Below are 14,075 nucleotides of genomic sequence, written 5' to 3'. Positions count from 1 at the left end.
ACTTAATTATGAAATGTCTTTAGCATTCTGGACATTACAAGGACAGTCTGATTGGTCGTGACGGATGTCATCTGTACTTCAGCAACAGCTCATTTGCGCCAGAGTGGGCTAGACTTTCCCACCACCTCCCCTCATCCCCCTCTCAATTCACCCATTCATTTTACTGTAATAGTGATATACTCTAGGATTTGCATTTCTTGGGAATTATTGCCTCTCTCAAGTGGCTGAATTGAAACAGCTTCCCAGCTTCACACTCAGCAATGTTTGAATCAAGTTCCGATGGCCTGCAAGTTTATTGTCTGGAATATATTACTTTTCACGCACATGTTCCAATCCCAACTCTCCCGCTTGCATTGAAGGTGCTGTTATGTATCTGTATTAAATTTTACTCTCATGATGGGCAATTAAGTTCTATCTACTGGGTACACGTGCCATGCACAGCATGGTTTGTGAGCATATAATTAAAACACATTGATTTCCAAACCTTAATCATTCAGCATAGATTTTAGAATGTAATGGATATACTTTCAGGGCTCTTGACAATTCTAAAGCACCGTCTCCTTTGACTTGGTGGTGGCAGGGACTTACATGGTGTGAGCTAACACTTCAGACTGCAAGAGGGAGTCTGAAATCATGGTATACAATAGAGAGAATTTTTTTAACATTTAAAAAGGTGCCACACTCATCACAGTCCCTTGTCTCACAAGAAGGCCAGTGTGGTGGTCAAGGGGAAATCCCTCAATAATGTGTTTTGTGTGTGTGTGTGTGTGTGTGTGTGTGTGTGTGTGTGTGTGTGTGTGTGTGAGAGAGAGAGAGAGAGAGAGAGAGAGAGAGAGAGAGAGAGAGAGAGAGACTTCCCAGGTCAACCGGAGCTACCACCTGTCCCGGCTGAGAGACCAAGTAACCAAGTCTCCAGTCTTTCCAGGTGTTAATCAAGAAATCAGCCCAGCAAAGTAGGACACCTGCAGGTTGAGTTCCACAAAAACAATTACTTGATAGCTGTAGCCAAGATATGCAAAGATACTGGATTTGGACTGAAGCCCCAAATATTCAAATAACACCACAGATGTATAATTAATAGGATCTATTAAGAAACTGCAAGAAATTTACAAACATAGAAGCTGTTATGTATTGAGCTAGCTTCAAGGAGAACTAGGCTCCTAAGGTAACCAATCCTATCAGGAATTGGGATGTCAGCAACCAATCGTTATTCCTTGGACAGGAGCCAATTGCAATCAAGTAAACAGGATGTCTTTTGTTGTGTGCATGCAAATGAAGGATCCTAAAGCCCACGTTCTTATTGGGTTGTTATGGATATGGGGTGGAGTTGGGAGTGTATATATTGTGGCCCTTTCGGGGCCAGTTGTTCTTCTCTTGTACAATAAACTATACTATGAGCTGAAGTCACTGCCTGGCTGAATCACTTGTGGGGCCTACCCCAGTACTTAATACTGGCAACGAGGATGGGATGCAGCACGGGTATGCAGCCCCGCAAGAGGAGTGCCCAGAGCGAAATCACTACATGCGGGTAAGCAGCCCCGCGCCACAGAGCTGAATCACGCCCAGCAAGGAATTGTCGCCTTGTCCAGCCGCACTCGCTCGCCCCTCCGCCAGCGCAAGGGGACAATGGCTACCGCGGGCCACTTTGGGCCTTTTGACTTAACCTCCGAGGACTGGGAGTCCTACATTGCGAGGTTCGAATTCTACCTTGAAGCAAATAAGCTGGAAGACGCTGAGCTGCAAAGGGCCACGTTCTTCAGCGTCTGTGGGAAAACCACGTTCGAGATCGCCCGGGCGCTCGTAGCGCCAGCACAGCTCCAGGCGTTGGCGTTCAGCGAGATCAAAGACAAGCTCCGAGACCACTTCTCACCGCAGCCGTCGGAAGTTGCCAGCCATCACGTCTTCCACAAGCAAGACCAAGCACATGGCGAGTCCGTTAGCAATTTTGTTACCGCCTTACGGAAAGCAGCAAGGAAATGCAACTTCCCAGACCTCGAGAATACTCTGCGAGACAGACTGGTGTGCGGTCTGCGGGACGAGAAGCTGCAGCGGCGCCTGTTTGCAAAGAAGACGCTCACGTTTAAAGAGGCCCTGGAGGAAGCCCTCGCGGCGGAGACGGCCGAGCGGTCCACCAAGGAGGTGCGGCAGTCGCACAGCCCGACCTTGGCCAAACGAGCAGAACCCATTCACCACGAGGGCCTCGCGAGCGACACCGAGGAGGATGACGAAGTCAACCGGACGCAAGCCACCAGATCCCGGCGCTCCGAGCAGCAGCAGTACAGGGGGCCTCCATGTGCCAGTTGTGGGGGGACCCATGAGAGGCGGTACTGCGCATTCAGAGATGCAGAATGCCGAGCACGCAGGAGGAAGGGCCACATCGCACGCGCCTGCAGGACAGCCAGGAAGGGAAGCTCCCCGCCGCCGAGGCAACCAGCCGAGAAGGGGCTGCGCCGGTCCAACGAGTGCAATGCCATAGAGGAGCACGCAGTCAGGACTCTCGTCCTGAGCACGAAGGCGACAGTACAGCCAAAGATACGCGTCACAGTGCAGATCGAGGGAACGCCATGCGAGATGGAAGTGGACTCCGGGTCAGCACTATCCATCATCTCGAAGGACCTCTTTGACCGAGTGTGCACCGGCGGGAGGAGCAAGCGCCTAGAGCCAAGCGACCTGATCCTGACGGACTTCCAGGGACGACGGGTTCCAGTGGCAGGAGTTGGCCTAGTCAAGGTCAGCTACAAGCAGTTCCAGGGCCCCCTCCATGTGGTTGTAGTCAAGGGGCGCCTCACCAGTTTGCTGGGGCTTGATTGGTTCGAGGCGTTGGGCATCCACGTCACCGGGGTCCAACAAGTCAGCCAATCAGGCATCCGTGCAGTCTGCGAAGAATTTCCCGGCGTGTTCGATGGGTCCCTTGGCTGCTACAAGGGCCCGCCCGTCTCATTCAACCTGAATCCAGCTGCAGCGCCAGTCCGCCTCAAGGCACGCCGGGTCCCCTTCGCCCTCAAGCCGCGCATAGATGAGGAGTTGGACCGCCTGATCGCACAGGGAGTTCTCGAGCCCGTGTCGCATGCCTGCTGGGAGACACCAATCGTCACGCCCATCAAGGCCAACGGGGACGTGCGAATCTGCGCGGACTACAAGTGCACTATCAACAAAGCACTGCAACAACACGCGTACCCCGTGCCGGTGGTCAGCCACCTTCTGGCATCCTTAGCGGGGGGACGCATATTTGCAAAGATCGACCTGGCACAAGCATACCAGCAACTGCCAGTGGATGAAGCTACCGCGGAGGCGCAAACCATCGTGACCCACCGCGGAGCGTTCAAGGTCAAGAGACTCCAATTTGGGGTGAGCGTAGCCCCAGGCATCTTCCAGGGACTCATGGAGGGGTTGCTGCGGGGAATCCCGGGCGTCATTCCGTACTTTGATGACGTCCTGATCGCGGGATCCACCCCCTCCGAGCTCTCCGACAGGCTCCGGGAAGTGCTGCGCTGCCTCCAAGACACGGGACTCAAGGTAAAGAAGGAGAAGTGCCAGTTCGGCGTGCCCAGAGTAGAGTTCCTAGGATTCCTCATCGATGCAGACGGAATCCACCCAACGGATAGCAAGGTGCAAGCCATCTCCCAAGCTCCGCCACCTCGCTCCAAGAAGGAGCTCCAAGCCTTCTTGGGGCTACTGAACTTTTACCACGCCTTCCTACCGCACAAGGCGTCGCTGGCGGAACCCTTGCACCACCTCCTGGAAAAAAACGCCAAGTGGACGTGGGACTGCAGGCACGCCCGTGCGTTTACAGCGGTCAAGGAGCTCCTGTCATCCGAGGCAGTGCTGACGCATTTCGACGAAAGCAAGCCGCTCATCCTTGCCAGCGATGCTTCTCCGTATGGGATCGGCGCTGTGCTGAGCCACCGGATGCCAGACGGCCGGGAGGCGCCGATCGCCTACTTCTCAAGATCCCTGTCACGAGCTGAGCGGAACTACGCACAGATCGACAAGGAGGCCCTGGCACTGGTAGCAGGAGTCAAGAAGTTCCACGACTACGTCTACGGGCGGCGGTTCGAGATAACCACAGACCACAAGCCGCTACTCGGCCTACTAGCGGCGGACCGGCAAACGCCGCAAGTAATGTCGCCCCGGATGCTGCGCTGGTCGGTGTTCCTGTCTGCCTATGACTACCAGCTGTCCTACAGGCCGGGGAAGGCCATTGGACATGCCGATGCCCTCAGCCGCCTGCCATTGCCAGAGCCTGCCGACGACCCCTCACCGGCCCACGGGGTCATGCAGATCGAGGACTTGCCACAGCCCCCCCTTGTGGCTTCGGACATAGCGGCACACTCTGCCAAGGACCCCACTCTCTCCCGGGTCCTCAACTGGGTGTGGAGGGGGTGGCCAGCGGGGGGAGCTGAACCTGAGCTCCAACCATTTCACTCCCGCCAACTTGAGCTATCAGTGCACAAAGGGTGTCTACTCTGGGGGAGCAGGGTCGTCGTTCCCCCCAAGCTGCGACAGCGGGTGCTAGAGGCGCTGCACGTGGGGCACCCAGGGATAGTAAAGATGAAGGCGCTGGCCCGCAGCTATGTGTGGTGGCCGGGAATAGACAGGGAGGTGGAAGGATGGGTCCGGGCTTGCCAGCCTTGCCAAGAAGCCCGGCCCGAAATGCCGCAAGCTCCGGTGCGAGCCTGGGAGACAACGCGAACGCCATGGTCGCGGCTCCACATAGACTTTGCGGGCCCCTTCCAAGGACACACTTTCCTAGTCGTTGTGGACTCATACTCCAAGTGGCTGGAGGTAGTCCCGGTATCAGCCATGACGTCGGGAGTTGTCATCCGCGCCCTTCGGCGCCTAATTGCAACACACGGGCTGCCGGACACCATCGTGTCGGACAACGCCGCCCAGTTCACGTCGCGGGAATTTCAAACGTTCCTGGAGAACAATGCCATCCGGCACGTCACATCGGCGCCGTTTCATCCCTCCACGAACGGGCAAGCAGAGCGCATGGTGAGGTCAACGAAGGAGTCACTGCACAAGCTCGGCCGGGGGGACTTTAGCCAGCGTCTGGCGGACCTCTTGCTGCGTCAACACATCACCCCCCATGCCACGACGGGCCGGAGCCCAGCAGAGCTGCTAATGGGGCGGAGGTTGACCACACTACTGGATCGGCTGCACCCAGACTTCGCACCCGACGCCAAAGGAGAGACGGAGGTGCCGGACCCGCCCCGAGCGTTCCAGCCAGGCGACCAAGTGTATGCCCGGAACTACGGGGCCGGGCCAGTCTGGATACCAGCAACCATCTCCAGGACTACTGGACCCGTCTCCTACGAAGTAGCCAACTCCGAGGGCAAGATCTACCGCCAGCACATCAACCAGCTGCGGAAACGATGGCCACCGCGAGAGCCGGAACGGGACGGTAACTTGCCCCCTTGTGTCACAGAGACTAGAGAGGTAGCTGGCGCGGCAACCGGGAGCCACCTGGGCGGGCCGGGGGGAAGCCACGACCCGCTACCAATGACACACGGTGCTGCAGGCGCCGCCGAGACAACCCCCTCCATTCCTGCTGGGGAACCGGCAACCGATAGCGAGGGACCGACCGCGGGGAGCCAGAACACAGAGGGGTTGCGCAGGTCCCAACGGGTGCGCCAACCACCGGCCTTTCTGGGGGACTATGTTTGGAGTGGGGCGCCCCAAGCTTAGGGGGGAGGGGTGTTATGTATTGAGCTAGCTTCAAGGAGAACTAGGCTCCTAAGGTAACCAATCCTATCAGGAATTGGGATGTCAGCAACCAATCGTTATTCCTTGGACAGGAGCCAATTGCAATCAAGTAAACAGGATGTCTTTTGTTGTGTGCATGCAAATGAAGGATCCTAAAGCCCACGTTCTTATTGGGTTGTTATGGATATGGGGTGGAGTTGGGAGTGTATATATTGTGGCCCTTTCGGGGCCAGTTGTTCTTCTCTTGTACAATAAACTATACTATGAGCTGAAGTCACTGCCTGGCTGAATCACTTGCGGGGCCTACCCCAGTACTTAATAGAAGCTGTGCAAGACATGAAATAAAATAACTACATAAACACTTTAAAATACTATACAAGCTTTCGACTTCTGATTTGAACTTGTCAGACTAAAGGCACAAAAGTCCAAGTAGAACTCGAAAGTCCAAAATCTAGAGAAAAGAGTCCTGGATTGACACTATCCTGGTAGTAAGATCCAAAAGCATGGAATGGTGTGTAAGTAATCCGAGCAAAAGCAAAACCCACACTTGAATGAAGACCCTTGCTTTATGCTAAGCCACTCTAGCATAGCCTGACTGAATGAAGAAGGAACAGAAAATGATGCAAGGAAAGAATTCTTTAACATTGAGTATCTCCTGCACATATCACCTCAGCTTCATCAGGGGAATCTTCCATTAAAACAATGTATAAAGAGCAATTAATATAACATTGCAAAAATGATAAAACGTGTTATTAAAAAATAGGGCCATTATACAGACCATGTGCAAAGTGTAATATATGGTACATTTTGGTGTCTAGAAACCTATAACAACATAGACTTATATATATCGACAAGCATTCCCTATCTTCCATTCGCAACGTAATTAAAAATGAACATTGCGAAAACTTACTGATCTTCAGAATTCTTTTAGACGTTTATTACATATCGGCACCGGTTGCAGAGTAGAAGTGTGGACTAGTCTTAGTTACCTAAACTAGCGCTTGCCAGGAGATGCTGCCATTTCACTGATTCGGATGAAGAGTTCTGAGCTTTAGAATCCATTCCGTCTCCTTTTTTTAGCAAAGCCCTTTCCTCCCGTTTATTGCATTTAGTTATTATGCCAATTGGAGAATCTGTGGGCTTATGGTTAAACTTCAGGAAATGTTGTATCAGGGGCACCAACTCAGTGATGTAAAATGTTGCTCTTATGTTCTGAGAGTTGAATTTTAAGAAATCTGTCTTCTCCAAATAGATGTTATCACATCCACATGCTACTGCATATACCATATGATCACTATTGCTGGTAGTGAATTCTTTGAGATATTTTTTTCTGATCAATAGGATTGATGAAGTATTTCATCAACTTAGTATTCTTACAAAAGCAACAATGGCCACAAGGAAAATGCCCCATGAGTAAGTAAAGAAAAGCATTTACTTTCAAGCTTAATGGCATACCTCAAATTTTGAGCCAGATTATTTCAGGAGACAGCTTTTTTTTAAAGCTTCAAAGCTTTTAAAGCTTCTGCATTTCAAACAGAACATAAATGGCTTTGTGTGAACAAGTTGGGAAAAATCCTTTAGCAGCCAAAATGGTTGTGTTTGAAATGGCATAAAAATCCATTAACAACCAGCAGCCAAAACGGTTTAACAAAGACAGTGTGAAAAGGCCCATGAAGAGACTGGTATAGCTTTCCCCACACTACTTGTCTATTGTTTCCAAGTTTATATAATCTTTCCTCCTCTGAAGAGAAAGTGTGAACTATTGGATTTTACAGAGGAAGGCAATAGCAAACCACTTTTGCCTTCTCCCTTCCCTTGAAAGCCCTTTGCTCCTTGACGGTACAGATGCACACAGAAGGCTGCAACATATGAGCTGATACTTCATTGTTGGTCCCAGGTGTTTCACTGAACCTATGGTACATTTTGGAGCCTTATATATCATAGAAGCTGAAGTGAATGAGATATTGGATCATGCAAGCAAACTACAGTGACAGACCACTGCAGTTCTACCTCCCCCTAAGAACAGCCAATGGGAGCAGGAAGAACATTGAGTGCGGTGACAGTTGGAAAAGGAGTTAAGTGATAGACTGAGAGAGAGGGAAAGCTGTGTAGAGCAGAGGAAGCTTTTAAACCAGAGAGAGAAAGAGACAGCAGTTGAGAAGAACTATGGATATATCTTTATGAACAACTTCTCTGTTGTCAATAAAAGTTCACTCCTTGTTTATAATTAATCCCTACTGACTAAAGGTAGTCTGCATTAATGAAAAGAAAAATATGTACACACATCTGTAAAGGCTCAGTTGCTCTACAACTACAGATTTGTGGAAATTGGAAGCAGTGGGAAAAGTAAGGTAGCGTGGAGTTCCATGGCCCAACAGCCCTGGGCAGTAGCTGGGTGAGGAGTGGTTAATATACGGAACTGGCTGTCCCATCTGGTGAGGTCTCTGAGAGAAGCTGTGTGTATGAAAAGGTCAGGGCTCTCTGCCTAGTAAAGAGAGAGAAATTGTGATCGTCTAGACTTACTTGATTGTCCTGAACCTGAGAAGAGAGCTTCTGCATGAGGAAGCAATGTGAAGGAGTCACAATAACTACTCGTGTAAGCAGAAAAGAAAACACAGCCTAGGAAAGAAATGCAGTGTTGTTTTAGGGTACATTCTCAGTTCACACAGGACAATGTGATGTCCCACATGATTTAACAGTGCATATATAGAACATACTCCTGAATTGTCTGTTATATGCAACAGTTTTGAGACAGATAGCATACATATCCTTGGTACCAAGGGTGGCTAGTAAGGAAGTTTGCTGGCAGGAAAGGCTGGGCATTGCAGTGGGACATAGGGTTGCTAGCCCTCCACTGACAATCCCTGGAAGGAGTGGAGAATGAGGGTTGCTAGCCCTCCACTGACAATCCCTGGAAGGAGTGGAGAATGAGAGAACAACAGTGTGGCCACCATGAGTATAATTCTAGCTGAGCGTCTGGAAGTGAAAGCATATAGCTGTGATACTCTAGGAATTCCCCCCATCTCTATGACAAAACCATAGAGATTTGGGGATTTTCCAGGCTCATGCAGCCTCAATTTGTCTCAGGGCCATGCAGGGAAAAGGAGAGGGTGTTTATCCCTTCAATGTCCATAAAGTTTTTCTATTCAATCAAAACCCAGTTTATTTTATTGATGGAATTTTAAATCCAAAAAAAGTGTCTTTTTAAAAACTTATGTTTTCTTCCTCTTAACTGTTTGAGTCCTTGTGCCAGAAACTGTTTTTTGATGGTTTCTGGTAAGGATTGACTTTCTGATCCTTTCACTAATTGCCCCACGGTGGTTGCTGATTCCTGTTTCAACAACTTAAGTATTCCCTAGACGTAAAAAGTACTAAGAGAAGCAACTAGAAAAATAACATTTTCATGCAGTCCCAGTCTAAAAGTTCCGTGACTATACTAGGAAGTTAGCCATCCGTTGCCCCAAACTACAACGTCTGCACACTTAACTCTAAGAGCCTCACAATTTGCTTGCCAGGTTCCTGAAATGCATCATTTATGAATTGCCACATGACCTGAAAGTACAGCTCCCCCCACCCCCAACCTCCATGGCATAGAAGCTGTTAAAGTTCTAAAAGGCTATAGCTAAAGCTACCTTGGCCAGGAATTAACAAGCTCAAGTTTTTAATTTTATATGATGCAAAATGTCACTGTTATGAATAAATGACAAAATTAAAGCTCCCCGTGGTTCCCTTCTCCATGCTTTCTGTGGCACTGAGCAAAACAGAATTTTGCAAATTTAAAATCCCCCATTGAGAATTAAAGTAAATTAAAGTAAATGTCCAGGGTCTACAGCCCAGCCCCCGGACTTACCTGAAGAAGAGGACAGGAGACCCCTGGGAGACAGTGGCCCAGCTGCCTCGGCAGACAGCCAGACCCAGATCCAGCCGGCCACAGGGGGAAGGGAAGAGACACCCAAGCCTCAGAGGGTTAGAAGGGGCAGGTGGAGGCCAGCCAGCCCCACCCTCCAGTGGGAGTCCAGGGGGGCAGGTAAGGAGACTGGGGGCAACCCAGAGGGAGCTAGAGCAGACGGAGAGAGCCAAGACAGTGGGGACAGGCAGCCAGCAGCGGGCCAAGCTGAAGCCTTACCAGCCAGGGAGGAGAAGCAGCCTCAGCAACTCAGAGCCATGCCCCAGCCTGCAGCCCAGCTGGAAAGCAGTAACCTAGCCCAGGGAATGCTAGGAGCTGCAGCTCCAGGTGGAGCTGCCTGAGGCATTCTGTGGGAGGAGATGGACAGCCAGCTACTCTCATAAGTAGAGAGGGGATGTGCATAGTGCACTTCATGGGCAATAGTGTTATGGCTTTGGCATTGAGTGGCTCATAGGGATCAAAGGTTTGCTTTGCATTAGGGAGAGGAGCGACAGATGGCATGGTGCCATCAGCACCAGCATTGCCATCATCATCTGTTTCTGTGTGCTTCTATGCACAATGTAAGGAACATCCTGGCAACATCCACATGGATATCCACACATGGTTGTGAGGAGGGAGGGGTCTCCTGCAGCATCTGAGCTCCCAGCTGCTGCAAAGGCTCATGTTATGCAGAGTAGGGTGAAAACTGGAAAGAAAAAGCCATTTTTAAAGGAGATCCAGGAGGTCCCAGGCATGTGGAACTGGTTCATGCCCATTCAGTGGCCTTCTGCTGCTGCTGGCCTTTGCTTAGATGCCATGGTTCCCCAGGGCCACTCACTGTGACTTAAGAAATCCTCCAAACATAGTAGGTTGAGGAGCAACAGGAGAAATTTCATCTTGCTCAGAAAGCCTTCTGGCAGGCTTTCTGGGCTTCTCTGATTAAAAGTGTTAACCCAGTGTTAAATGATGGGGAGGTAGCAGGTGTGTGTGTGTGTGTGTGTGAGAGAGAGAGAGAGAGAGAGAGAGAGAGAGAGAGAGAGACTTGCACACCCAAGTCTTTCCAGGTCAGTAATCCATGTAGAAGGACCTATCTCGTCAGAATTTTTATTTTCTGGCACAGCAACAGGTCTCTTGTTGCTTTTCCTCTTGTGATTTCTCCTTCTTCCTTTTCAGTCAACTCTGGGATAACAGTTTTAGTCAGAAAGGGAGACTGGTAGCCAGCAACCTTTTCAGTCTCCCATTTTGACTAGTAAAAAATAGGAATGAAAGAGGGCTATCCTTCCTCTGTTTCCCTTTCTGTGAAGGAAAAACCAACCTCTAACCCTCCTTTTCGGTGCACTTTTACTCACAGTGCAAGGACAGGCTGCTAGCAAGCAAATTTAAACAGGGAGTGAGGAGGCTGCAAAGCAGATTAGGATGAAGAGGTTTCACCCCTCATTGTAGAAACAAAGCTACAAGGCAGGGGAAACATGACAGAACATCAGGACTCAAAGATGATAATTTATTGGCTTTGTCACTATCATAAAGAAGCGACTTTTTTTTTTCTTTTGCGGCATTGTGTTGGTTGCCAATGGAGTACTTTCCTGCTTGCATGCTGTCCTGGTGTGCCATGACATCTCAGCTTTGCCAATAAACTTCCCACCCTTGTATGTGCCCACATTGGACTGAAAGGTTTTGGACAATGCAGTTTTTAGTTAAGCACGAATAGAGCCTTGTTTCTCCAAGTCCCTCCCCCCCACATACACACCTTGAAAAGAACAGTGTGTGTGTGCATGCACACTGCACAGCACAATATTTTCCTTGACGTGTGCCTTCCCCAAGCATTCCTTGGAGTCCACAAACACATAGCCCTGCTCTCAAAGCTGGTGGCTTGATGGTTTAGAGGGAGGACTGTGTTCTGTGTGATTTTGGTGCCCTTGTATGCACAAACAGCTGCCCCTGTACCTCATTTCCCCACCTCCCCCTTTGAAAAGAAGAGCGTGCATTCACATATGCATGGCCAATGCATGCACAGGGGGTCGAAACTCATGAAAATGAAAAAAAACCAAATGGATCAGTTTCAAGTGTGTGCGTTAAGTATCCATCCAGTCCCAAGTGCATTTTGCCTTAAAGGTGTCAGTTCAAATCACATGGATTTTCTTTTCAATTCATTCAGCAATTCATTCAGCAATTTCAAAGGACCATCAGCTACTCACAAATCATTTTTGCACTTACTGATTAAAAACACATTCTGGACACGTGGAGTAGAACTGAATGTTTTGAAAAAAATGTAGTTTGGTTCCATAGAAATCTGTGTGACTTTTCATCAGTAGAATAAGATGTGATGATGACTTTGTGATAGAGTTTGGAATATTTGTATTCATTTGATTGGATTTTGTATTTATTTGCAAGCTGCAGTAATCTGACTTACTTACACTGCAGAGTTTCTCCAACTGCATACTTGATAGTTACTTGGATTGCACTCAGGTAGATAGCTGTGTTGGTCTGTAGTAGAAAAGCAAGATTGGGGTCCAGTAGCACCTTAAAGACCAATGAGCTTTTGAGAGTCAGAGCGCCCTTTGTCAGAACAAATGCACTACTACTTAGCATTTGGGTTCATTTTGAAAATATTTTCTTTCTTTCTTTCTTTCTTTCTTTCCTTCTTTCCTTCTTTCCTTCTTTCCTTCTTTCCTTCTTTCCTTCTTTCATCTGTGACCAGGGAATACGCACTTCCTTATTTTGGTGGTAATGCATCATACAAAGTGTGCTATGCTATGACCCTTGAAAGTTATGCAGTAATAAATCTGCTCATCTTTTAAAGCTGTTTGTTTTACTGCAGCCTACTAGTTTGGTTATCCCTTTGGAATTTAGAAAACCACATGTAATGCTGATTGCCTCATCTCAGAAAGGTTCTTGGAAAGATAGAAACAGTAATGAAACATGCAACTAAAATGCTCGTGGGGTTGGAGTAGCTTTTCTATAAGGAAAGGCTAAGGACTTGGATGCTTTGCTGTTTTGAAACCAGACAACTAAGAGGGAACATGAGAGATTTATAAAACTATGCATAGTGTGGAGAAAATGGATAGAGAGAATTTTTTTCTTCCAAGATAATAAAAACTCAGGGTCATCCAATCAAGTGGATAAACTATACATTCAAGACAGCCTAAAGTACTTCCTACACCTCACAGTGAATGCAGGATTAACAGTTGAAAGATGCTGTAACGGGTAGTAGGTGGGACAGCTTTAAAAGGAATTGGTGGAGGACAGTTTTATTAATGGCTGACAGCCACAATAACTTAATGGAACCTTGATGTTCAGGGACAGTATCCCTGTGAATAACAATTGCTGGGTGACAAAAAAAGGGGGAGATGGGCTGCTGCCTTAATTTTATTTATTTATTTATTTGATTTTTATCCCACCCTCCCTGCGAACGGGCTCAAGGTGGGGTACAATAAAATGCTCAATGAACATTTAAAATATATATACATCTATAAATAGATTTTAAAATGCAGAAAACGTAATTACATAAATACCTAAAACAGCATATCAGGTGGCGGCCCCCTCCAATTTCCCCAATCTGAACATAAACAAACCAAGAGGAGTGGGTGGGGGGCATAGTTTGATCATATTCTGGTGACAACATTTATGGGGGGCAGATGACTTTGACATCCCCCTGGCGGGAGTCCGGTAGGGAGGCACCTAAGCAATCAGAAAGTCAAAGACTGGCCTCAACCATATGCCTGGTGGAACAACTCTGTCTTACAGGTCTGCCGAAAGGACATAAGGTCTTGGCGGGCTCGGGTGTCCTCTGACAGAGACTTCCACAAGGTTAGAGCCAGGACTGAAAAAGCCCTGGCCCTGGTCGAGGCCAGCCGGGACTCCTTGGGGCCGGGGACCTCCAGCAAGTTCTTATTTGCCGATCTTAATGCTCTCTGGGGCACATATGGGAAGAGACAGTCCCGCAAGTATGCTGGTCCCAGTCCGTTTAGGGCTTTAAAGGTTAAAACCATAATCTGGAACTCTATGAGGAGCCAGGGTTGCTGCTGCTAGATGGGAGTAATATGTGCCCTGTATGGTGTGCCCATCAGGACACGTGCAGCAGCATTCTGGACCTGCTGTAATGTCCATTTTTTAGCCCAAGGGAAGCCTTGGTGACAACCCAGTCCAAAATTTCGCACCAGCTGGGCAAGGTTGAATAGCAGGGGGGAGAGTATTGCCCCTTGCAGGACACCACACACCAAAGGCTGGCATGTGGATAAGCTCTCACCAAGTGCCACCCTCTGTCCCCGACCATGGAGAAAAGAGAGAAGCCACAGCAAGGCAGTCCCTTGGATCCCCACCTCGACAAGGCGGTGGGTCAACAGTTCATAGTCAACCATGTTGAATGCTGCTGAAAGGTCCAACGAAATCAGCAGTGCCGACCTGCCTCAGTCCAGGTGTCTGTGAAGCTTGTCCTTGAGGGCAACCAGTACTGTCTCCATCCTGTGTCCCGGGCGGAAGCTGG

The 14,075-nt window shown here is 49.0% G+C and overlaps 1 protein-coding gene across 1 annotated transcript; it reads left to right on the top strand.

Annotated features, from left to right (window-relative positions):
* The first annotated feature begins 1,626 nt into the window (after positions 1–1,626).
* LOC129326192 (uncharacterized protein K02A2.6-like) lies at positions 1,627–5,688 on the top strand. The gene is made up of 2 exons (XM_054974358.1): positions 1,627–2,019; positions 2,515–5,688. Exons 1-2 carry the CDS (start codon positions 1,627–1,629, stop codon positions 5,686–5,688), a joined length of 3,567 nt encoding a protein of 1,188 aa, XP_054830333.1.
* Positions 5,689–14,075: the final 8,387 nt, after the last annotated feature.

This window comes from Eublepharis macularius, chromosome 3 (genome assembly GCF_028583425.1).
Source record: "Eublepharis macularius isolate TG4126 chromosome 3, MPM_Emac_v1.0, whole genome shotgun sequence".
NCBI lineage: Eukaryota > Metazoa > Chordata > Lepidosauria > Squamata > Eublepharidae > Eublepharis > Eublepharis macularius.
The sequence above is the reverse complement of the archived record's forward strand: the minus strand, read 5'-3'. Positions and strand labels throughout refer to the sequence as shown.